General features: G+C 30.8%; 1 protein-coding gene across 1 annotated transcript in view; it reads right to left on the reverse strand.

Moving 5' to 3' along the window:
• Window positions 1-9,450: 9,450 nt before the first annotated feature.
• Rbsn-5 (Rabenosyn-5) overlaps window positions 9,451-26,583 on the reverse strand; it is a 29,086-nt gene continuing 11,953 nt past the window's right edge. Inside the window, exons 2-10 of the mRNA XM_067279246.1 lie at window positions 26,382-26,469; window positions 26,061-26,227; window positions 25,853-25,975; window positions 25,644-25,784; window positions 24,302-24,463; window positions 24,015-24,238; window positions 21,174-21,244; window positions 15,387-15,473; window positions 9,451-10,098 (exon numbers count right to left, since the gene is read on the reverse strand). Coding sequence (XP_067135347.1) covers window positions 9,582-10,098; window positions 15,387-15,473; window positions 21,174-21,244; window positions 24,015-24,238; window positions 24,302-24,463; window positions 25,644-25,784; window positions 25,853-25,975; window positions 26,061-26,226 — 1,491 coding nt within the window. The 5' untranslated portion in view covers window position 26,227; window positions 26,382-26,469 and the 3' untranslated portion in view covers window positions 9,451-9,581. The remainder of the gene's footprint in view (window positions 10,099-15,386; window positions 15,474-21,173; window positions 21,245-24,014; window positions 24,239-24,301; window positions 24,464-25,643; window positions 25,785-25,852; window positions 25,976-26,060; window positions 26,228-26,381; window positions 26,470-26,583) is intronic.

Genomic DNA, 26,583 nt, shown 5'->3' on the forward strand with positions numbered 1-26,583 from the left:
TCTCGGACTTCATTTTATTCGGGCGTATTATATAGGTTTTTCGGTATTTTTAATATTAACTTTATCCAGTTTGATGTCGTACTAATACGACGGCGACCGATGAATCTTTCCGTAAACGGCGTAAAGCGAAATAATATTGGGCGAAATAAATCGAAATCCTAAGAATTTTATTTCATCGGATGGCCGAAAATGGACGAAAAGGATATTTATCAAACGAATTTCGGGCAATTTTCGGAGATAATCAAGCCTCAAAACGTAGAATTTAAAACGATCCTCTTTTACCTGTCCACGGTGGACATTCTGCACCAAGTAAATGCAGAAGATAATTTATTTATCAAATTCCGAACACAAGAAAATGATTAAAGCAAAATTTAAAAAAGAAAAAACATTAAAAATTAATTTTAAAAAAATAAAATTGATTTTTTTAATTCTTATTTTTACGTAATTCGAACATCTTTTAACGTTTGTTCGAAATTCGTCACGCATGACGATTCGCAGTTCGATTGTGTTTCTTGTTGTGGTCGGACATGCTTTCGTTGTGCTCTTGAATTGCGTTGCTTTTTTGCTGTTTGAAGACTTTTGCAGAGAAGATTAAAGATTTTTCAGGTAAGTCTTAGTCCATATTGACTCTAGACGTAAGAATATATTACTCGGAGAATTAGTCCCAGAAGAAATCTCGGCGCATCGTACGATGGTCGGATTCGAATCTTTTAGATTTAAAAAAACAGCTGCCTATGCTCAAGCAAACTTACGCCATATTACAAAATTTAGTAAAAATTGCAATCAAAGAATACTGGACGAACGAGAGGAATGATTTGTTCTAGTTTTGGGGGTGGCGAGGTAAAGATGACGTTCGATTATAGAAAATCTTGCTTCTAACCCCTTGTGGAGAATGGAAACGGAAGGCGGAGGGCGGCAGGGAGTCTCTCGATCCCAATCCGTCGTCATTCGGGGATAGAAACGTAAAAAGTGCAGATATTTAGCCTTAAAATTCAAAAAGAATCCATTACGTCAATCGCATTCGAATTCGTTAAGCGCTTCTATTCCATAGAAACGGCAACAATTGCCGTTTCTATGTTTCTATGGAAACGCCTATTGTTGCAACACGATTTTGCGTCACTTTGCACGTTTTTCGCTTGCCGGACGGACGTGTGCGCTCTTTGCTCTGTTTTCGCTGTGTTTTTTGCCTTTCTCAGTGTTTTTTGCTACCCGAAGTGGTTTTAAGAAGACTTTTGGACGCCGACAGTACACCAAGTAAGATTTTAATTAGAATTTAGCTAGCTGTAAGATTTTATTTTCGTTTCGTTTACTCCAACTTTCGGAGACGGCATCGGCCGGCGTATTTGCGTTTAAATCTGCCGTCGCTTGTGAATTAGGACTTTTAAACGAGCCGCCACATTGGAAAGCGACCGAAGCGCCGAAAACGGATTAAGTATTTGCTCATTGGTTTATTTTCGTAATTAATTCATTTATATTTTATAAACGCTGTCAAAGAATAAGGATTATTTATAGAAATTCAATTAAAAATTATTTAATACTAACTTTAAATACGAATTCCATCGTAATTTTAACTGAAATATACTCTGGTAACATTGATGGACGGAGACGGCATTCTGAAGCATGGGATGTTCCTTCGACAGGTCAAAAATTTCGCCCTTTGACCTCCGACTTCTCCATGCAATTTATGTATTAGTTACAACGCTTTTCAATGGCTTATTTTGCCAGAATTAAATTGTCTGCAAACACGTCTAATACTAATACACGTAACAGTTATCTATACAGGCTGGACACAAAGAATTCTTTTCCTTAGGCTCTTTGTCTCTTTCCACGAGGTGGTCTTTTCTGAGTGCAGTCGATCTTCCACACTTACGTAACCCTCTGCCAATGCTTTGTGCCACTTAAACGTTCGTGTCCCGAATGGCGAGTTCGGCTGTGGGCACGTTTCGCTTCTTCGTACGTTTGTCTTGTGTTTTGGACGACTCGTTCGCAATTTCTTTGCACGAAACTCTTTTAAATGCCGTCGTTGCGTTTATGTGACATACACGTTAGGGTAAATTGCTCTATAACGAAACACTTGTTACGACTTGGGCTCGAGTGCCTTTTCCGCATGGCCACGTGCGGCGTGTCTTTAATTTTCCGTCGTACAAATACAAATTACATGTAAGAGAGTTTCTTCGTTCCGGGTCGGTCGTCTCTACTGCAAATACAGTTGGAACGTTCTAGCAATTTCCGCTAGGATCTAACGCGAGCTATCCGAATTCCGATTCGTCGTGAACTTTTTCTGCGTTAAGTATATCCGAATCCCATTAATATATATATATATATATTTTTCTTTCTTTGCAGAATGAAGGACTGGCGGTTTTGGCGGTGGCTGCGGCGGCTAAGAAGATGAAGAAGTGTGAAGGGCGTTCTCCTTCCGCAATGGATGAAGAGAGGGCCTTTTCCCCCTTTGAGCGGGGAGAGGAACTCTCTTCCATCAATTGCGGAAGGGGTTCTTTCTTCACGGGAACGACTTCAGGAATAGAAGATGTCGACAGCATTCTCTGTTCCGCGTTGAACGGAGAGGAGGCATTTCGCTGTTCGGACTTGTTCCGAAAAGTGAAAATTCTCCATGTTGACGACATCATCTTTGCCGCACTGGGAGGGGAGGAATGTTTCGATCATTCCTCCCTTTTCCAACGAGTGGGATCCTCTCGTTCGGTGTGGGCAAGGATGCAAAGGAAAAAGCGTCGCTTCGCAAGAGATGTGAACGACTTTTTCCTTTGCTATTTCTGAAGTATCATTTAAATTTAAGGTTTTAGTTTCAACTTACTAACGTAGTATAAGAAGGCAAGAGGTTTTTTAATTTTTTTTCCTCTTGTCGTACTAACATTTAAACTAAAACCTTAAATTTAATTAATTTTTTTTCTATTTAATCTTTACCGGATTAGACACTTTTCACCCGGACTCGACACCTTTTCCCGGACGTGACCCACGGACTTGTCTCCCGAACGTGACACTCGGTCGACGACAACGGATTTGACTCCCGATTGTGACCACCCGGACGTGACACGTTTCTTCACCGGACGCGACATTCGGCCGACCTTTCTTCCCAAACAGCTGCTATGAGGATTGAGCTTCCGGTTAGGGCAGGTTAGGTTAGGCTAGGCTAGGTCAGGTCCTTCGCTCTTCTCATAACACTGTTCGGGAAGAAAGACTGTCTGATAAAGGTAATAATCTTCACCTTAGGTAATGAATGAATCAACTTCTTTTCTCACTGTCTTTGTGTTTTGTAGGAACATTTGGGAGGGAAATTCTTCTCCCTTCCCAACTTTACCACGAAGAGGACCAAGTGGACATGTGAATATTTTCCGAAATCTCCGATGTTTTTTTTTTAACTCTTTTCCGCCCTGTGGGCACTAAGAGGGCCTCTTTTAGTAGGCCCATTATGGGTTCGGCCAGGCCCACAATGGGGCGACCGGGTGGTGAGGGACGGGGCCCGACATATCCGAACGGACCACCCCCCCGAAAAATTCATGGGGATTATTCGACCCGTTCGGATTCGATCCCGGGTCCCCCAGAGCGGTAGGCTGCCACCTTTACCGCTCGGCCATCCGGCCGTCAAATCTCCGATGGTAAGAACTCTTTCGTTTCATTTTTTAACACATCTTATTCTCGTATCGTAATTTACTGTTTTTCTGTTTATAGACATGCCGAAGACGTTCTTCGATCGCACACACACACACACACGGACACACACACACACGGACACAACATCACTATACACGAAGATATGCACCGTTTAACCTTTACTCGAATTCTCGCACTCACGCACTTACACGTCAAGCGCCACGTTCTGTGTAATTCGACACAATGAAACAACCCGAACACTCGCTTCCCAAAATCCAACCCCTGGGTCCTCGTCCCGGGAAGTGGAAACGCCAATTTTAAAGATTAAAAGACTTTAAATTGGCGGCCGAAGGGCTCTGGTATCACACATCTTGCATGGATTAAATAGAATTTCAGACATTAGCATCAATAATCGTTTTGTGATAAATTTTTCTGTTAAATTTAGTGTGGTAAGAAATTATCTGCGCACAAATCTCGCTCGTATTTTAGTATTGCTAACTCTTACAGCGGCTGGATGGCCGAGCGGTCAAGGTTAGCAGCCTGCCGCCCTGGGGGACCCGGGATCGAATCCGGACGGGTCGAGAAATCCCCAGGAATTTTTCGGGGGGTGGTCCGTCCGGATATGTCGGGCCCCGTCCCTCACCACCCGGCCGCCTCATTGTGGGCCTGGCCGAACCCATAATGGGCTTGCTATAAGAGGCCCTCTTAGTGCCCACTGGGCGGAAAGAGTTACAAAAAAAAAAAAAACTCTTACCTAAGATCATTAATTAAAGATCTTCGTGCTCATCGTATATTTCATCACACTTGCATATATGGCAGCTGGTAATTCTTTTTGTTTTGTTTATAGAGGGCCGTTTTAATCTTACCCATCGTCGGTTTCTGAAGATCCACAATTTGGGCTGCCGGACTGTCTTGACACACCAAGTACAGATCGCCCCGGGTTTTTCAACAGCCCGAAATCGATCTCAGAGCGGTAGACAAGTCTTAATCGCTCAAACATCCGGCCGTCACCTTGTTATACCAGGTGTTAAAAGTAGCGACACTTCCATATAAACAGTTTATTGTATGCAGGACACTTGCACATAAATTGTTTTAGTTGGTCTGCAATGAACCATATCTCTTGCACAATATGTTATTTCGGTGAGAAATTGACACCATTTTGCTCACGACGCATTATAGCCAATTATTTCTAAGACGACCGGATTTCAACAAATCTAACCAAACTTGGGCCAAATGTTATACATATAACACATAGGAAAGATGGATGGGAGGCCGACAAAGTCTCGCTTGGAACGACTCGGGGCCGGTTTTGGTAGGTATGCAGTGCGTGCAAGCACGCTGGTGGCCGATAGTGCACTAAAAAATATAATTTTTCATACTGTAAATATAATAATCAGCTGGCTCCTGCCGGTCGTTATCTAACTCCTTTCGGGGGAAAACTTTTTGAATGATGTACAGTTAATCGGGACATGCCGCCCCTACGCTTTCTATATTTGGTCTTGAGTTTCATGTATCGAACTCCGTTCTCGAGATTAAGGAAGGACAGACAAGCGGACGGACGACAGTGGGAATTTATAGGTCTACAATTTTTTTCAAATTGCAGGCCAATTTAATAAACAAAGAGATGCGTTGTTAATTTAAATAAATTTTTATATACAACACACATTCATATACTAAAGAAAAATTTCATATTAATTTGCAGCTTCTATTTCATGGCGCCGCAGAAAGGCGCCTATTATCAACGGTGAGGTTTGATTTGAATAAAACTAAAATTACACCATTCAGTTATTCTCGCCGTAAAAGCTGTCTCGGAAGCGCTTCCATTCCGCCACTGACATTCGAATATACAATAGCAATCTTATCTTTTTTTCACATATAGTGTAGAATTTTTTAATAAGACACATAATGAGGTTATAATAAAATATTAATTTTAATTAATTCAAAGTAGGTTAAAATCTGAAAATTTATATTTTAGAAAATACAAGGGAAGGTCTTTTTTTTTTGTAACTCTTTCCGCCCAGTGGGCACTAAGAGGGCCTCTTATAGCAAGCCCATTATGGGTTCGGCCAGGCCCACAATGGGGCGGCCGGGTGGTGAGGGACGGGGACCGACATATCTGGACGGACCACCCCCGAAAAATTCCTGGGGATTTTTCGACCCGTCCGGATTCGATCCCGGGTCCCCCAGGGTGGCAGGCTGCTAACCTTGACCGCTCGGCCATCCGGCCGCTAAACAAGGGAAAGTCATTGGAAGGTGGATGCGGCGCTTCCACCGCTTCCAATGACGGCACGCCACTGAATTTTGGTGTTAGGACAGACGTAAATGCACAGGTCAAAGGTTGTTTTTTTCTTCCACTAAAATAGCTACCAATCTTGACTAATCAGGAATTATTATTAATATGATTGTGCTATTTCGTGCCTAGAATTACGAAATATAACTATTAAAAAAAAACCTTACTAAAAACTTAGGAGTGAACGGATCAACCATTTGTAAAAGCATATCTCAGTAGCTTAATTAATAACCCATTCAGTTAAGCGTTTTCCAGTTTCTGGACGACAGAAGGGTTCACATTGACGCAACGATTTTACGTAATAAAACCCACAGCAATATCATATGTATAGTTTATTATGGTCGCCGATAAACCGATGAGGAAAGTCTTGATTTTGAACCGAACCTCCGTAACTCGAAACTTTTTAACTCCCAAGTCCGAAGTTTTCCTCTCCACCGATTCGAGTTAACCAGGTTCCACTAAAGTAAAAACACAAGTAACACTTTTACAATTAGAGATAACATTAAAATTGTTTATGTTGCATAAGTACCTAGGCTAATGGTGTCCAAACTATGTCCCGTGGGTCAAATCCAGTCGTGAACCTACCTGACACATCACTTATATACTAAAAGAAAGCCTACTTTTATCATATGGAATATATAAAATATTTGTGACCCACTTAACATCTTACGCGCAATTTGATCCGCTAATTGAAAAAGTTTGGACACTAGGATACTGATCCAGGCAATCAGCTTTAAGGCTTCACTTACGTTCACCGTTATTTTAAAACTGCTTGGGCAATAAAATTGATTTTTCAGAACTATAAATTTTTTTTTTTACTTCTCAACATTAAAACGAATATTTTATGCTCTCAATTTATACATTTTAAAATAAAGACGACATTTAATCCAACTAATAAGTTTGATCTTTTAAAAATAGACGATTCAGAAATTGGCTCTAAGGCTAAGGGCAGATTATTTTTATAAAAAAAAAATCAATATGGCATATTATGAAAATACAGAGAAATTTATTTAAGAGTAAATGGTCGGCATATAAGACACAGTCCATTTTCAGACAATATTTTTCAGGACGAAAATGTATCTTATATAGCAAGGGTGGCCAACAAGTCGATCGCGCATCGACCGGTCGATCGCTAAGCCAATTTTGGTCGATCGCTAGCGATGTCTTGACTTAATGTATTATATTTGTAACCGAACGCAACTATATGCATGCAGTTATGACTCGACTCATAAGCAGTGAGTGCACTTTGTACTGAAACAGTGTATAAACATATGTGTATTTAACACTTCCCCCTCCCCACATAGACTATGGCTATGACAACAAGTCGATCGCGACACATTTTTACGATAAAAAGTAGATCTTATGTGCACAAAAGTTGGCCACCCCTGTTATATAGGGACAAATATGGTAATTGTAATATTGGAAAGAAAGGTATTTTTATCTTTCCAATTTTAGAATTTTTTCGAGAAACAACTGTCAAAGTATTTGAAATTTTGATATATGGTTACAATACATTAATTTATTGATATAAAACAATTTATGAATTCCTGAACTTTGAATAGCACTGGCATTATCATCAAATTGTTCTGAATAAATGAAGACTTCTATAAATAAGTAAAACCAGTCAAATTTAAGACACCATCATATGAACAATATAATAAAGTTTTGCTTTTGTCAACTTAAAATGGCTCCTTAATTCTATATAAAATTAAATTCTATTGGCTATAAAATGATTGAATTACATGGCAGTTTTTAAAATTCAATTTCATGTTCAAATACTCTAAAGAAAAAAAACAACTTATTATAATTTAGTGGGAAAATATTTTGGTTACTGTTCTAGTAATATTCATTGATCATCACTAATAAATATTGTTTGCCACAAAATGTAACTTATTTAAATCTATTTAAGCCTATCACTTTAATATAATAGTAAAATCAGATTATGAATATTAAATATTCTTTATATAAAATAAAAAATATTAATTTTAGAAAATATCATTTGTCTACTTATATATATATTAATGATCTGTGTAAGAATGGATGTATATCCTCAGCTATCTTAGTAGAATGCTGAGGAATATCATTGCTATAAAAAAGCTTAAATCATCATCATATATATAGCACACTTTCAAGTGAAACATATTGTAATTTTAAGATTACGTATATAAAATATATATAACGACGTGTTACAAGACATTTCATTTCATTTGAAATGTGTTAGTTAATTGAAGGTAAAGAGAAAATCTCACAAGGCAATTGGTACTGTACTTCTTGAAAACATCCCCAATAAATTATATTGTAATCAGTTTTGTTTAAAGAAATGAAACTAATAATCCTCAGAAAAAAGAAATTTTGACTAAAACTGGAACAATTATTCTAAATTCAGCTTTTCTACAATCTGAACATAGCTGGTCTAAAAAGGATTCTGGATTCTTTTAATCAATACAAGCATGCATAAATATTGTATTTATCCATTAAATCTTTGACTAAACAATGTCAATACAATTATTATTATTTAACAACAAATGATTAGCACTGATTTGAAGAAATTACTATTTAATGAGCACATTATAAAACAAAAATCTTGATAATTTAATTAAAAATTATAAAAAAAATTATTTTACAAAAATTATTACCTCAATAAATCCAATCACAATAATCCAATTTTCTTATTTTAAGAAAGAAGAATACTGCCAGCAGATTTTTTTTTTTTTGCAAAATTAATTTAATGTACATGAAATGTATATATGCTGCTGATAAATAATTTAATCTTCTGCAAGTTCCTTAAAACAATATATAAATAAATCCCTGTAAAAATAAATGTTCCTACAAAAAAGTCAATAATTTACTTTGTTCTTAAATATATATATTTTAAATTATCAACCATTGATATTAATACTTTTATAACAAGAATATACTTAATTAATTTTCTGAAGACAAAGTCCTTTCCGGAACATGGGACCACCATTTTTAAGTTCCAAACATTACACTTTTGGCGACTGACCTTTCCTTTTAGGCTACTGGCCGCCAAACAGTCCTTTAAAACCACAAACATATATTCGTTGTAGATAAAAGCCAAACCAACCCCAAGAAGGCATGATGGAGAATAGAAGACGTCCGTACTTTACCAGTTCCTGCTTCTTTACAAATGTTAATATTTTTAATTGGATATATGTTTGTGTTTTTAAAGGACTGTTTGGCGGCCAGTAGCCTAAAAGGAAAGGTCAGTCGCCAAAAGTGTAATGTTTGGAACTTAAAAATGGTGGTCCCATGTTCCGGAAAGGACTTTGTCTTCAGAAAATTAATTAAACATAATTATCGCCATCGGACGAAAATTAACGAAGAATATACTTGTTTATATATTAAAATCTTGTTCTTTGTTTATGATTTTATAACAAATACTTTTATGGAAGTATTTTAAATAATTGAACATAATTATATCAAAATATGTACATTTTTTAACACAAAACTGTTTAAATAGAAAAATATACATTTATATAACAAAAATATCTAAATCAGTAAAAGTTTCTTAACTAAATACAGGAAGACAATTTTTAAAATTTATATTGTATATTATTTCAGTAAATTTTCAAAACAAATTACATAATTTGCACATTTAACATAACAATAACAATTTTCATACTGCCTTTCAGGTACTGTTTTTAACAGTGTTAAAAAGCCTTTACTTTTTATCTTGTTGCCTCATGTATTCCAACTGCAGTTCTTTCAGATTTGCTTCTAGCATTTGTACTTCGTCGTACTTTTGATCCATTCGGGCCTGTTTTATATAATTACGTATGATATTCATTTGCTGTACCATAGGATCGTCACTAGCACTGACATTCTGATCGCTTGTGTTAGCAATCCAACCTGTGTCTGCGGAAATAGTTTCTTGAATGGATTCTTTAGGTGAAGTGGAAACTGTAGAATGTGAGGATAATTCTCTTTTGTGTGTTTTTTGTTGACTTCTCTGTTGGGCTTCTAGTGCAGCTTGTTTTTCTTGTTGAATACGGAGCTGCACTTTTTGCCTGTGGGCCTCTTGTAATTTTGTTAAATCTTCTGAACTGGGAAGAGTTGGAAGATTTAACATTTGTTCTCTTAAAAAGTTACTTGCTGATAATCTAATGCAACCTTGCAACTGGAGTACTTTTGGATTTGGTGCACTTTCACTTTGGGTGTCCAGTGTGGCAATTTTTCGACTATTTAAAAAAAAACTCAGTTTTTAATATCATTAATGAAACATAATACATGTATCCCTCACACAACACGGTACTTCTAAAACAGTTTTGCTCTAACAGTTTGTAAACTGGGGATATCCCCCATACAGCATGACTTCAGGTTTCACTCTAACATGGTTTTGCAAATCCTCCATACAAAATTTCATAATTTTTAAGAATAAACTCTATTAACCAATAATCAATATTTTTTTAAAATTTAAGCAAGCATGCATGTTATCTCAAATTTGCTCATGGATTTTAGAATATTGAAATTTTCAAATTATTTTGTGCTTTTCGTCAGGTTTACTTTAACTGATAGGACAAAGAAGAAAAAAATTGCACTAACTTTCCTATCAATCAGGTATCATTATCATTGCTTTCAGACTTTAGCCCTTAAAACTGTCACTGTGTTTTCTTTTCATAGATTAATCTTTGTGTTTAGTAAAGTTTATTTAAACATTTTTAGGTAAGTGTTATTAAACTATTTTTTAACTGCAGGTAAGTAATCATTCTTGAAATAACAAACAAAATATGGTGGTATCTCAGTACTCGAACACAAATTCTGGAAAAAAGTTGCTTGGTACTCAGCTGAACAAGCATAACCCCACTAAAACAAATTTTTGATTAATAACATTTTTATTTCATCATCCATAAAAATTTATGATAAAAATAAAAATATGAAAATGTTGCTGATATTTCTGATCAAGATCAACAAAAGATTTGAGATAACAGCAATTCTTTTTGCAAAGAACTGTATTCATCTCAGGTTTTTCATCATAAAAAGAAAATGCCTTCATTTAACTAAAATTAATATTAACGTGTAATACAGTACTTTAATTGTGATTGGTAATTAATTATTGATTGGAAATAAATTATCAATTGCTTTCATAAATGTATTTCCTTTGGTAATGAAAAAGAATAGTATACTTTTGCTAACTTCTGGAACATAACCCTATGTTTTGCATTAATCCTCTGTTTCATATGGCACAGATTCGCATAACACGGCACTTTTTTGAAACATAACTACCATCTTATATGAGGGATACTTGTATATTATTTTAATGTATCTTATTTTATTTAATAAATACTTAATTATTTGCTTTGTAATTTTATTAAATATAAATTCTTATGTACTAATAGTAGACTTCTCTATAAAATTTTAAAATTTACTGCTTTTAATAGTTTAGAATTGTTATTCTTGTATTAAGTATTATTGATGTGTGCAATCATTAACTAAAACAAAAATTCAAAATTATTTGTTTTAAGGAAATATACAATTATGACAATAATCATAGAGTTTTTCAATTAGTAGAAACTGTCTACTGTGGATCACAATCTAATCGAGACTAGAAGTTAAAATCTTTTAAAGTTTTCGACTGTATCTCAATTTTCTTGCCATGCATTTTTCATTATGGATTGATTACCTTGAGTTTACATTAAGGATTTTGGCAGGTGATTGATAACATGTGAGAAGTAGGAAAGACTGTTACAGAAAAACAGTTATATAATCTATTTTACTGTGTGTGAAAGTTTAAAAAAAGAACACTTGTTTGTATCTCTAATATAGTTAAAAGCGAAGCTATCACTTTTTGTCACAAACATAACATTCATACAAGAAAAGTTTTTAATTAAAAACTGTTGTAACTAGAATAAAATAATTATCTGAAATTTTAATATTTCATTTTGTTCAATTTTAAAATATCAATAATCAGCAGGTTACTAAATTAAAACATTTCATCTTAGAAATAAAATTATTTTTATTTCTTATTTTGAAGTTAATAAACTAGCAAAAATTATTGTGACACTGTCACAATGTCGGGTTGCAATTTTTAATAATATTTTTAATTTATTAAATTTAAAATATATGCTCTCAATCTCCAATTTGTCTTGCCCCTGTACATCATATTTTCCTGCTAACAACTGAATCATGCTGGTCATTTATGTAACTCCATTCTGAGAAAAATTTTTTAATTAAAATCACATGACTTCAGTCTAGATCAGAAGTTTGTAATATAGTTAATCAGAGGTTCCTGCTCTTAAGCTTTCCATATCTCATCTTGACTTTCTTCTAATACCATTCTTGAGATTAAGAAAGAACAGTCAGACAGTGACAGTGGAAATTTATAGGTCTACAATGTTTTCAAATTACAGCCCAATAAATCAAATTTGTCTAATTGAATAATTAATCAGGTGATAATTTGGATTTCCATTATTATTACTATATTTCTGAAAATTTCAAAAATCTAGTATAAAATTAGTTAAAACAGTTTTGAAAGGACTTAGTGCTCTAATCTTTCCATTTATTTAATAATCTCAATGAAAATATATATCACATAAATCCAAATAACTTGTTCATGTATTACATTGGCTGAATCATTATTAAGTATTTAACTGTAACAATTAATCTTATATGAGAAAAGACACACAAAAGTATGGATTTCATCAGACCAATTTTAACAAAAGACTTAAGAATTGTCTTTTGAGTAACTTTTTTTTTCTTTTTAATAATTATGTATTTTGAACTCAGTACTTATTTGGCTCAAAATGCACAATTATTTGTCTCAGTGAAAATATTTAAGAAATTGAATTTTTACTAGGAAGGCTTTCATATATTTTTATTTAATAAAAACAAAACGTAAAAAATATTTTCTTAACAGTTCAAAGAGAAAGTTTAAAAAGTTTATGCTTTTAGTTCTAAAAAGAAAATTGATATTTTTCTTTTTGAAATAATATAAATACTTCAATTTTCTCAGCAAACAATAGGTAGTATAGTGATTTGATGTGTTTTAGTCTCTCTGCTGATTATGAGTAAATACTGAGAGTGAGTGTGAGTAAATGCTTTAGCTTTAACTAAAATCTATATTTTACAAATAACTGTAAAAATTCAAATATAAATGCCTTTGAAAGAACATGAAATTCTAAATATTTTAAATATGATCAGTCATGGAACAATGTAGCCTGAAGGTTGTTGGAGTTAAATCTTAAACAATCATCATTATTAAAAATCTTGTTGGTTGTAAAGATATTGTTGATTAATAATAAAAATACCACTTATTTTTGTATAATTCATAATTAAACTATTTCATTGTTTATTTTCATAAAATGCTTGTAAATTAAATTTACAAAATTATGAGTTTACAAATTTAAACTGTTTTTATATACTGTATAACAAAATCAGTTTTTAAAGTAACTTTCAAATGAATCATTTATTTTAAAAAATTATTAGAATTATTTTTTAAAGTTAAGAAATAATTTTTATATATGAAAATTTCCATTTCAATATGAATTTCATTTACATTTTTGTATTAAATTTGAAAAAAATCCAAATAAAACAAAGTTTTAAAGAGAAAGTTCTATCAAAATCTATATATTATGTATAGCATGAACAATATAACAGATAACACCAAACTGCAAAAAACAATAAAAACACAAAAAAATTGAATTAATTATTAGTATGGATAAAAGAGCACTATTGGAGCAATTGCAGAACAACAGAATATCTACAGAAACATGTGAAGCCTAAGATATTGCATCATGCATCATATTGTAACATCTTAGGCTGAGACATACTTTACCAATGCATGTCCCTCACAGATTAGCAAAAAGAACTCTGCCTGGAAACTTTGCAGAACATGTAAGAGATGTTTATTACTGACCCCAGATTGGGGTATTATTACTGGCAATTAAATGTTAAACTTTATTGGTGATATTTTTTGACATGAAGATGATTGTTTATCATGAATTATCTTAAAGACAAAGCAATCAATCAACATGTCAACCTTACCTTATTTTACAGTGATTATGCAAAAAAATTTGCCTGAGAAAAACTGAAAAATGAAAACAAAATTGGATGTCACCATGGTAACACCAGACCATATATAACCAGTAAATCCACTTATCTTTTGAAACAAGAATTGCTATTCATCCATAACAACCTAACTAGCATCAAAGGCTTTTTCCTTTACTCAATGTTGAAAGTCTTCAAAAAGAAAACTAATTTAAGTCAACAAAAACTTGTAAAAAAACAAATAAAAAAGGCTGTCTTTTCTAAATATTTCTTGAATTGGAGAAAGTGTATTGAGCTCAGGCTGATTATTCTGAAAAATACTAAATATAAATATCTTTATATTTGAATATCATTTGATTTTTTGAACCATTCCTGAGTTTTTTAACACATCTTATAGATTAATATAGACCATAAAGTTATTTAATACCACATCCTATGAAGCCACATCATTATAAACAGTTCATCAGTATTTAATTCATTATTGTAATTTTAATATAAATAAACATCACTAAGCCCATGAAATACACATATAATGAAATACCAATGATCACCTTAAAAATCGGCTATAAATTGTCTAATTAAATGATTGATATAAAGTAATTTGTTACTAGAGATACATATGTAATGTAAATAATCACCACTAAGGTAATCATTGGTATTTCATTATATATTCATCAGGCTTAGTGATGTTTGTTTATATTATATATATATATATATATACCTTGCCGGGTAGTACATTAGCTGGCTGAGTGCCATTGTGGAATTGTTCTTAGACTGTGGACATAGGAATCATCTCCTGCCAGTACTGTATTTAACCAAGTAAGGTTATATCTAAATTAATATACTTCTGGAAGTGAAGACTTGCTCGGAGTCCGGGTGGCGTAACTAGCAAGCGCACCGCATGGCAAGCGGAGGTTGCAGGTTCAAGCCCTGCCCCGGGTCAGTTCTTTTATTCCAGAAGGTTCTAAATTTATTTAATATTTACTTAAATTATAATTATTAATTTAGATAAGAGATGGCGCCTAACGTCTACCTCTAGTAACAAATTACTTTATATCAATCATCTAATTAGCCAATTTATAGCCTGATTTTTAAGGCGATCATTGGTATTTCATTATTGTAATTTTTATATAATGCTACAATAATGAATCAAATACTATAATGCACATTACACACAGTATTATTAATCTGACAAACATTAAATATAGTATGAATAATTAATTTTAGGAATTACCTGAAGTCTCTAATATTAATTTAATTCTCATAAAATAACGTAAAAACATAGTATGGAATTCACGCCAACACACTTGAGAGAAAAAGAATAAGTCAACAAAAACATCATTTTTTAATTCCTTTAATTCTGTATCATTGACTTAAAAATTAAAATTGCTTCAAAATTAGTTATTTTTACATAATTAGAATTTAACATATCATTGTATAATACTATATAATAAAACAGATATCAAATATAATTGAAACTTACCTAATTAAATCAATACTTTCAGCCAACTTTTTAAGCCTGACATGTAAATCTTGAGCATCTTTTAAATTATATCTTGTTTCACCAGCACTGTATATAAAAAAATTTAATTTCATTAAAATGATGACGATAATTATTATTATTATGTTGCAAATGCTCAGCTGGGGCCAAGTGCTATGCCAGACTAAAGTCAAAGCATAGCTACCCAAACAAGTGTAATATTAAGCTGTGTTATTGATGTGTGTCAACATCTATAAACTTTCTAACAATGTGACATGTATTCAATATTGCAGCTTTCTGAAGTGTCACGTATATGTTTGTAGACTTTTGTGTAATGTATGTGGCATAACACCAGCAGAAGAGAAGACAACAGGTACAATAAATACCTCATCCATCTTCCACATCTGTCTTATTTCTTGAGCAAATGGAGTGTGTACTTGTTGATTTTTTCAGTGTGAGCAATTTTTAGGTTATGAGTGTTTGAAACAGAGATGTCTATTATATAAGTGATCTTACAGCATTTGTCAATGAGAGTGATATCAAGTCTATTGTGATGAATTGTTTTATCTGTGATTATGAATATGTCAAAGTATATTTTGTGTCTCATTTTCTAAAATTGCCTGTGGAGTATATATTTGTAGTATGATACCTGGTATTTAATAATCTCTGTTTGTACACAAGCTCTTGGTGTATTATACCCACTATTTGATTATGCATATGTAAATAGTCTGTTTATGCTAAGAGGTTGCAACCAGAAGTTATATATGTTCTATTGTTTCTGGCAAATTTGTGGCATTTTCTGCAAGAGTCATTCGTTAGTGTATATCCTTCAGGATGTGTTTCCTATAATTTTTAGTATTTGTGATCTTGAATGACAACCATAAACCCTCAAAATAGTCCTGAGCTAAGTCATAAACTTGCCTGCCATGAAGTACTTTTTGGGCCCAGTACTGCTTATTATTATTATTCTTAAACTAGAAATCATAATTATTATAAATAAAGGGTGCTTTTTGCTTTGAGCTTCAACAATACAATGGAAATTAGTAAGTCATTGATTTACAAACCCATTTAAAATTGATAAAGGAAAAAACATTAATATAATATTAATTCTTTCATTAATTTATGACGTGGTACCTAATCTTAGTTCTATGCAATGTTTCCCAGTAAAACATGAAAAACTTCCAACAAGTCGAACTAGTTCATGTAACAGAAGGGACCAAACCATTCCAGCCAATACCAAACTAATAACAGATTTTAATTTGTTTACAGATAATGACTCATAAGAATCATCTACAGCTGCTACTAACTCTCAAACAGAAAAAACTACAGAGTCCACAAAAGTTATCAAGTGAGCAAAAGGATTTATGTTCTTCTACTTCATTAACAAATTCGACAAACTGACAAACACTTTAATGACATACTGACAAAATAAAATTGAAGATTCAATTAACACTTCTATTGATCTAACCAAATGCTTTCTGTAAAATATGACCTTTACTCAATATGTGAATGTATTTGAGAATCTAACAAACAATTTCAAAAAATGGAAGTGAAAATAAAAAACCTTCAACTACAAATTGACAATCTAAAAATGGAAAAGAAATGCATGCAATTTAAAATTGACTCTCTTATAAACAGTTTTTATCTAAATAATTTAATTTTACATAATTACATCACTTCAAAAAATATTTCTAAATTAAAAATTCAAAATTTTATGGTGCAAACTCTAGGCCTAGAGCTTGTGTCAATGGAAGATGTTCTGGATAAAGTTCAATTAACCAAGACAACTAACCCAACTATAAGACGTACATTAAAAAATAACCAAGTTTGGGATATAATTTTTTTTACTGTCTTTATTAAGGAAAAACAACAAAAATTGCTTGATGATTGGAAAAGCTTGCAAATTTCAGCAGACTTTAGAATTCTAAAGTTAGACAAAACAATCTTCTTCCAATTTATACCAAAATGAAAAAACAAACTTACAAATTAAACTACATAATGATTTTATGCTGATAGGTCAAGACAAAATAACATATAGTGTTGGGACAAAGCAGTTAGTTAATGCAGAGAATTTTTTGCCAGCCCTCCTACCAAAGAGAATGCTTTCAGAATGTTTTCTCAATAGCAGTAACTACAAAAAATTAAATGCTCAAAGTACTAAACTGGAATTGAGAGGGTCTAAAAAATAAACTATTGTATAATTCCTTCCAATTTAACCTTAAAGTAGATATCATCAGTATAACAAACATGGATACTCACAGAATCATTTTTACAAATCAAACATATTTAAAGATTATTTAATTGAAAGCATTCTGGCACAGATGTCAAGTCCAGGTTGACCTAAAGGAGGCATACGTATCTTAGTAAAAAAGAATTTATACAAAATTCTTCAAATTAACAAATCCGATAACTTTATACTGATATTAATTTTAGTGATTAACTAAAATTCAAGAATGTAAGAAACAAACTCTTGATTATGATGGTTACTTATATTCCTCCAGATCATTTAGATATATTAAAAGGAGTTTTTAAGTCAATAGAGTCATGGTAGCATATCCACCATATATCCTTTAGCTAACTCTTGTATAGCTGAAATGAATGATCATTATACTGGTCCCAACAAACTAATACAGAATATTTGATACTCAAAAGACATACATACCAACAGACTAGGCCAAAATTTAATAAACTTAACAATAGATCATGAAATAGATTTAATATGACCATTTAATAAGTACAACTATCCTGCTTAATACACCATCACAGTGCAAAATGGGAAAACTACAATCAACTTTACTATATGCACAGAGTTTCTGTTGGATTCGTGTATGGAAATAACTTATGATGCCTTTGATCATTCTCCTTCAATATCAAAATTTCTTGTGTATAAAAAAAAAACCTTAATAATAGTTACCAAAAAAGAAACTATATGATTTTTTAAGATAGTTGAGCAAAATAAAGAACCAATTTAATCACCTACCTGAAATAAATGGTTCTAATTGTGGCAAAATTTATATAGCCATGAAACAATTAATGAATGTATATGTATATATATTTATATATATATATATGTATTATTTTTCGTGTATTATTTGCATATACAAATAATACATGAAGTAAAAATTTTACATTGTAAGTTCAAGAAACCCTGGTTTGATTTTGCATGCTATTAAAACAGCAAAACTTAAAATTATTCAGAAATAACTCAAAGATTCATTTAATTGATAAAATTAGGAAGTTATATATTAATCACTTCAGTAACCTTAGTTTTATTCCAGTATTATCTTAAAAATGACAAATGTTTTCGAACACCTTGACTGTCCTGCTCCAGGTCAGTTATACATGTTTCATTTAGAATGTTTATTCTATTGCATTATACATTCAAACTGAATTCAAACAAATCTATAGTAATTTGCTTAAAGCTAAAAAGAAAAGATATTTTGGAAATCTAGAGTCCACTTTGATCAATAAGTATAGGAACAGTAAATTACTCTGGACAACAATACATAAATTTCATTTTAAAATAGATTCTGGAAATAGTTCTCCAGTTATTAACTTTGACACATGGAAAAATTTCTATCAGCTTTTCCTCATAATTACACCTATTCAACCATTCTTAATTAATACTGCTACCCATAATAATTATTTGAATGCTAAAACAACAATAGAAGAGCTAGAAGACTCAAACGTTTAAGATACAAATTGAATCATCACCAGGTAACAATAATATTCCAACCATATTTCTTAAATTGCTTCCTTGTTCAGCAAGAAAGATACTACTAGATTTACCGTATATCTTGGCAGATAAGACGATAGTTGAATCATAAAAAAAGGCCCCGAAAATCCGGGGTCATCTTATAGGACAGATACAAAAAAAATTAGATTGAAATTTATATAAATTAAAACCAATTATAAAAAACAGATAAACCGTAATTATTTACTAGTAGAGAGTAGGATATGTGCACAAAATAAAATAGCCCGTACGACATTTTTGTGAATAGTCAAAGTCATTACCCGAATGCTGAATCAGTGCAAACGTTTGCAACAATCGCAAGGCAGTGCTGCAAGATACAAGAAAATAAATTTGTTCATTTGAAAAATTACAAATAGGACATAATTCCGTATATGCTATACAGTATTATTATTCAGATGATGATCGCTGATCTAAACTAAATTCATAGGCCGTTGATAGTTTGGGGTCATCTTATAGGACAGATATAAGCTAAAACTACAAAACTTCAACAAAAATTTATACCTCGTCTTATCTGAAAGTCATCTTATCCGCCGAGATATACGGTATTTAAGTCAAAGTATAATGCAGCCTCATATCCAATTTCATGGAACTCAGTCTGACTTGTTATGTTTTTCAAAAGGAGAGATAAATTATCCCCTGATAATTACAGACCAACAGCTCTTCTTTCAACTCTGAGAAAATGTTTCACAGCAATAAAGGCAAAATATTTCAACAATAGACAGGAGACTTGAGCCTAGAATCAAAATTTCAATATGCATATACAAGAAATAGAAGCACAAAATCAGCAACTTTTTTGTTACTGTTATTAATACAATTACATCTAACTAAAAGGTATATAAAATTATACACAGCTTTCATAGATATTCAAAAAGCCTTCAATACAGCATATGTTCCTTTATTAGTGCACAACTTAAGAACAGTAGTAGGAGAAAAATATTCTTCATTGTGTCAAAATTATTCTCAGAATATAATATAAAAATTATACAAGGAAATACCATATCCCCTTCTTTTAGCTTATTATGAGGAATTCTTCAATTGATTCACTCTCGCCATATTTATTTAATTTTCACTTAATTGGAATTGATCAACTTTTTCAAAACTATTGGTGTTATCAAAATTGGTAATAGTTTTTCATTATATTCTATTTGTGGATGATCTAGCTATTATGGTACCAACCAAAGTTTCCTTGCAAAGAAAAAATTAATCAGTTGAATTCAAATCTCAAATTACTTCACCCAATAATAAATCCTAACAAAGCAAACAATTATTTTCCTCAATAATAATCTCTCCTCTCTCAAAAAAAAACTCTAATATACATCTTGACAATACATCTCTCCAAACAGGACATTTATTAAGGAAATTGACTATTTAGAAGTGACCTTCAACTTGAATATTAATTTTAAATCATGTTTCCAAACTAAATAATAAGGCGAAGATAGAAATTGATAACCTGCTATACTTATGTTCAACTTCAAAAATATCAAATCTACACTTACATATGAAATTATACAACTCATTGATAAATCAAATCATTTATTATGCAGGCCCACTCTGGAGATTGGACTATTTATACAGGTTGGAACAGTTTCATGTTTATTTTCTTCGAAGATTACTTCAATTAGAAAGAACAGTACCCAATTATGCAATATGTTAGTAATTAATTAATGTCAAAATTAGCAAATTAATGTAGGTGTATTAAATGTTATTTGAAATATGTTACTCTCCCGGTACAACAACACGGTTTACCCTCTTTGCTAATAAAGATTAATTATTATAAATAAAGATCATATAAATATAAAAAAACAAAATGACAATAGTTTTATTTGTAATTGACCATCATTTCATCTTTACATTTTCAATTTCAAATTTCTAAACCATAGATTTCTCTTTAATAACAATTATTTAATGTATTACAATTATTACTAATGATAAAACATATTTTGCATTTCTAATGAATAGACTACCAAACTATATTATTTTTAAATAATTATATCAATTAATAATCTTTTCGATTGGAAAATTAAATATGTACTTACTTAATGGAATCTGCTTTCTTGCAATAAATTGGAATTAACTTTTTAGCTTCTTCAATATCCTCTTTCAATTTCTATATAAAGTTAAATATCTTATTTTCAGAAAAAATAAAATTTATTTAATAAATATAATTATAAAAATTTATACAGTAAATACAATTGAAATGTTCATCACAAAGTGCCAATGTTTGAACGGAGTTACATTTTTGTAAAGTTTTTGAATTGACTATACATATTTGAACAATATATTATTCAAATATGTAGCCAGCAATCGACAAATAGCCAATAATTTGTGTGTTCACTATTAAATAAGAAATGTTTAAAAATTTAATCGTTTATAAAAATATTCACAAATTAGAAGAAACAATAAATGTCTTCATATTTGTTCTTTTTCAACACTTCAGGAACTATCTAATTTGTGATATTTTCATATTTTATTATTGTCCTGTTTGTCCTAGCCATTATACTTATTAAATATTCATTAATTAATAGAATTTTATGATTGTGCCATATCCATTTTAAGGTTCAGAGTAGATGGTAAGTGTAGCCCACACTGACTAATACTATTATTACTACTGTCAGTAAGTCATTAATTGTTTTATTGTCTTGTAAACAAAAACTCTTTTCGTGATTTTAAGTCAGTCAAATTACAATGTTATTATATTATTGTACTGGGAAGAATGTTTTCTTTAACGTTTAATTAACAACTAGTTTTGTTAGATCTAATTAATTTTATATTTTATTCACAGCTTTACCAGCATGCTGGAAACCCCAGATTTTCTGGCATGCTGGTCATTCTGCAAAAATATAGTAAAAGCTGGTGTCTTATTATTTTTTCAGAAGATTAATCTTAAAATAAGTTAATCTTAAAATAAGTTAAGATATTACAGATTTAGTGTCTCACAATAATATGGATGTGAATAAAATGCAAGTTTTGAAAATTATTTAGTTAATTCTGAAATTTCATATTATTAGAAATTTGTTGCTCTTTATAATACTGATTTCTCTTTAAAAAGATAATCAAAGATAAATTACTTCTTTTATAGTCTTTTATTAAATTCAATTAATATATCCAAATCAACTTAACAAAGTGCAAGTTTTTAAAATAAGATATTTATTGGGATGATTGTTACAAATATAATTTTTCAAGCAAATACTCATGTTACAGAATTTGGCAAAGATCACAGAAGGTTAAAAAATGTATAGTTTTAATTTGTTCTTTTTAATACCTACTTTATCTTGCAGTATGAAGAGATAATATGTTAATGTGTTTCATGACTCATTATTACATTTACCTTTCAGTTTTTAGTCTTCTTTCACAATAAACATATTGTTTAACAAAAGAAAGCAACTCTAAAATTGTAAAAAATTGAAATAATCCAAGAATTAGTATGTGGATTAAAAAAGTGGTTAAATGCAGAAAATGTATAAATTTGTTTTTTTAAGAAATTTGAGAAATATGAAAGTACAATACTGTTAAAACAACAATTAGCAATATTAGGAAATTTAAGAGTAAAAAAAAAAAAAAAAACACATTGAAATGTGATTTAATTCAAATGTATAACTTTCTTTTTTAATAATATTGAGTATGTATTTTGTTGTTTACTGCATTTAGTTATATTTTTATGATTATAATAAAAATCCATTCAATTTCATATCAACTACTATAACAAGTGTCATCTATGAAAAGATAATGGGTGAATTTTACCACCCATGAATGTTACAACTACGTTAAAAATCAGATGTCCCCTACTTTCCTTAAAAAGATTGCTAACATATTTTGAAAAACAGAAAACAGCTTAAAAAGTTATTTGATTATATTTTAAATTTTTATTGTATTCAGTCAAATAAAGTTTTGACAAAAAAACATGAGTTCATAAAGTTATTTACAGTCATTAACTGCTACTTGTTGTATTCATTGTTAGAGACACAATAAATCATTAAAAATGGACATGGCAAGAAATGGTTGTAATAAGTAAATGAATTTGGTCCGTTCATTTTCATTATAACCAAGTTCAACTCTATTAGATAAATGCTTAATGTTACATGTAAATTTTTTGCATTGGTACATTTTACCAGCTCCATGATTTGTCATCTTCAGGCAATAGAATTCACCTGAAAACAATGAATATGCTTCATTGAAAGTGGTACATTTAAGAATTTAATAAAATTCTTTCACATTTAACACTGCATGAGAGTTTGTTATTTATTTATTCCTACTTTATACACTTGGCATCAAGTGCCTGCCTTTATCTTTCAGGATTTATTTGAATCCTGGAGTTTAATCAACAAAATACTGCAATTCATTTAAAAATTTTGTTTATCAACACAGAGACCAAAAGAAAAGATAATCAACTTAAAAAGAATAAAAAGTTTAATAATTAAGTAATAAGTCGCATGATTATCAGATAATCAAAATATAAATTATTATATTTTAGAAAATTGATAATATATATAAATGTATCATTATAAAGCAGGAATAACAGATTTTTTTTTGATGTGTAAAATTACATAAAGTATAAAAAAAATTTTAAATTAATTTTTTTTTTAAAGTCAGAATAAAAATATTTTTCTTTACTTTAAGAACTGAATTTTTATATTAAAACATAAATTTCTAGTTTGTAATCATCTGATAAAGTCAAATACTTGGTTTCAAAATAAATATGTAAATTCAAAATAGTATAAAATTAAATGAATAACATACAGAAAAGGGATGAGGATCTTAATAAAAATCAAAAAATAGCAAAAATTTGTGCTTTCTACTAAAATTCGTCAAACTTATATTTAGTAATAATGAGCTGGTTAAAATACTTTTATTATTGTATTTAAAAACTGCAAAAATACCTCATACATCTGGGCAATAACGGATTTGCCTTTCTGCCTTTCCACTTGTTGATCACGTCGATTTAACAGTGTCATGCAGTCTTTACAGACACGAATATGTGGTTCTCCAGTCTGACTGACTAAAGATAGAATGCTACTAGTGCTACCTCTTCTTTGAAGAGATTTAGAATATGAATTAGAAGTTACTGGAGTTTCCCAACTCATACATGGATAAGTTAACTTTTCTGTAAAACAGATTTATATTTATTATTTTGAATTAAATGTATAATAAAATAAGTACTACATACTTGCACTTGGAAAATCCAGAAACCGTGAACAGTTATTACACATAATTGCACCGCACAAACGACAATGATGTTTTCTCCTTGACAAGTTAAAACTTCGTGCACATCCAGGACATAATCTTACATCTGCATCAGGAATCCAATGCACAATATTTTTCTCTTGAGCTTTAAAAACAGAAAATACATTATTTAATAAAAAAACAAATATAATTTACTCCAATAAATTAAGATTATTAAAAGTTTATTATAAAAAAAAATACAACTTGTTTGCTAGTTTTTGTTGTTAAAATCTACATATAATGTGTAAATTTTATAACAACCTTTGTTAAGAAATAGAAGTAATAATGTTAAAAAATTTTTTTAATACTAATTTAATTATATTAGTAATAGTAGATAGTATTTTAAACTATCATTTTAGAAAAAAATATGAAAAAATTATTTTATTACTATAAACTACTTTAAACTAAAAAAAAAATTTTTTTTGACATTCTTATTGAATGAGATTAAGAAAAATCACAGATACGATATTATTATAGTCTATAATCTATACTGTTGCAATCTATAATTATTTATTCAATGTAATAAAATATTTCTACACAAAAATCACATCTGAAGATTTATAAATAATACAATTTGAATAAAATGTTTCATCAAAAAATACACTTACGTAAAACCAGATAACCGGAGTGGTTAGTATTCGGGTCGCAAACGTTTTCGTAGCCTCTTCTAGGCTCTTCTTCAGGCTTAGTAGTAATAAATTCGAATATATTCCTTTTTGAAAGAACCGAGTTTCGAATTCCGTCACGTGAAAACATTCCAACATATTTTTTAAACGAAACGATCGCCGTTCTGTGTAGCGCGCATGCGCTTCGAAGCGGCGATGATGTTAATGTTTAAAAATTATCTTCCAGCAGTAACTGCCACGCTGCTGAAAGGGCCAACTGGCTGTAACACCACGTGCATCACATTTTAAAGACGAGTTGGCCCTTTCAGCAGCGTGGCAGTTACTGCTGGAAGATAATTTTTAAACATTAACATCATCGCTGCTTCGAAGCGCATGCGCGCTACACAGAACGGCGATCGTTTCGTTTAAAAAATATGTTGGAACGTTTTCACGTGACGGAATTCGAAACTCGGTTCTTTCAAAAAGGAATATATTCGAATTTATTACTACTAAGCCTGAAGAAGAGCCTAGAAGAGGCTACGAAAACGTTTGCGACCCGAATACTAACCACTCCGGTTATCTGGTTTTACGTAAGTGTATTTTTTGATTGAATCACCGGTGTGTAAGGAAGATTGAAAATGTTTTATATTATTCTGCTCTATAATATAAATTTTAATATACCTTTTCTTTTATCAGGATCTAGAGGTGCATCTTTTATCAACTTATCAAGTCTAATAAGAAGTTTGTTAGTTTCAATCACATATTGATCAACACGAGTGTCTCTAATTTTACGAAAATAATCTGTATGTCTTGACATAACTCCTAAAAGAATATTATAAAATTAATTAAATAAAATCATAACTTCTGAAATTATACAAGTTAAAACTCACCCAATTGTTGTGGTTCTCTTACATACTCTGTATTACATTGATTAAAAGAAACAGAATCTTCCAATTCACTTTGTGAATAAGAATTTTCATCATCTTGTTTCAGTAATTTTTTCTTTGCCTTTCCTAAGAAACAAATTTAACTGATTAAAGAAATAACTGAACTAAAAATATAAAATATTATTATTGTATCTTTTAACAGAAACTCAACCTATAAACTCTTTAAAAATATGTAATACATCTGGTTCTTCAGAAATGTGTGCAACTGAAAAGTGATCTTGTAACTGTTCAATAGTGTGGAAATCATTAAAACAAATGGGACACAGTAAACCTTCACGAACCTCTCCATCCAAATTATCTAATAAATTAGATGCCATTCTATAAAATTAAAATTTATTAATTAATTTTTCAAGACTTTAAAATGATAAATTTTATTAGTGAAAATTTCGTTTAAAATTATTGGTATTATTTCATCTAAATGTAAATTATTAATAAAATTTATGGAATATTTTTACCTTTATATATATATTACCTTTAGTTTTCAAAATATCCAAATATTGCAAAATTTTGAGTTTTGTACATCCAACATGATTTTTGATTTACTTGATTTCTCAATTAACCTAAATAATTCAAATAAAATAGTTTTAATACAATAATAAAAATTTTATATCATTATATATAACTAATAATTAAACATCCTTACAGCATTAACAAAATATGTTAACTAAAGAATA

The sequence above is a fragment of the Centruroides vittatus genome, unplaced genomic scaffold (assembly GCF_030686945.1).
Source record: "Centruroides vittatus isolate TY-2023 unplaced genomic scaffold, ASM3068694v2 contig_862, whole genome shotgun sequence".
Classification (NCBI taxonomy): domain Eukaryota; kingdom Metazoa; phylum Arthropoda; class Arachnida; order Scorpiones; family Buthidae; genus Centruroides; species Centruroides vittatus.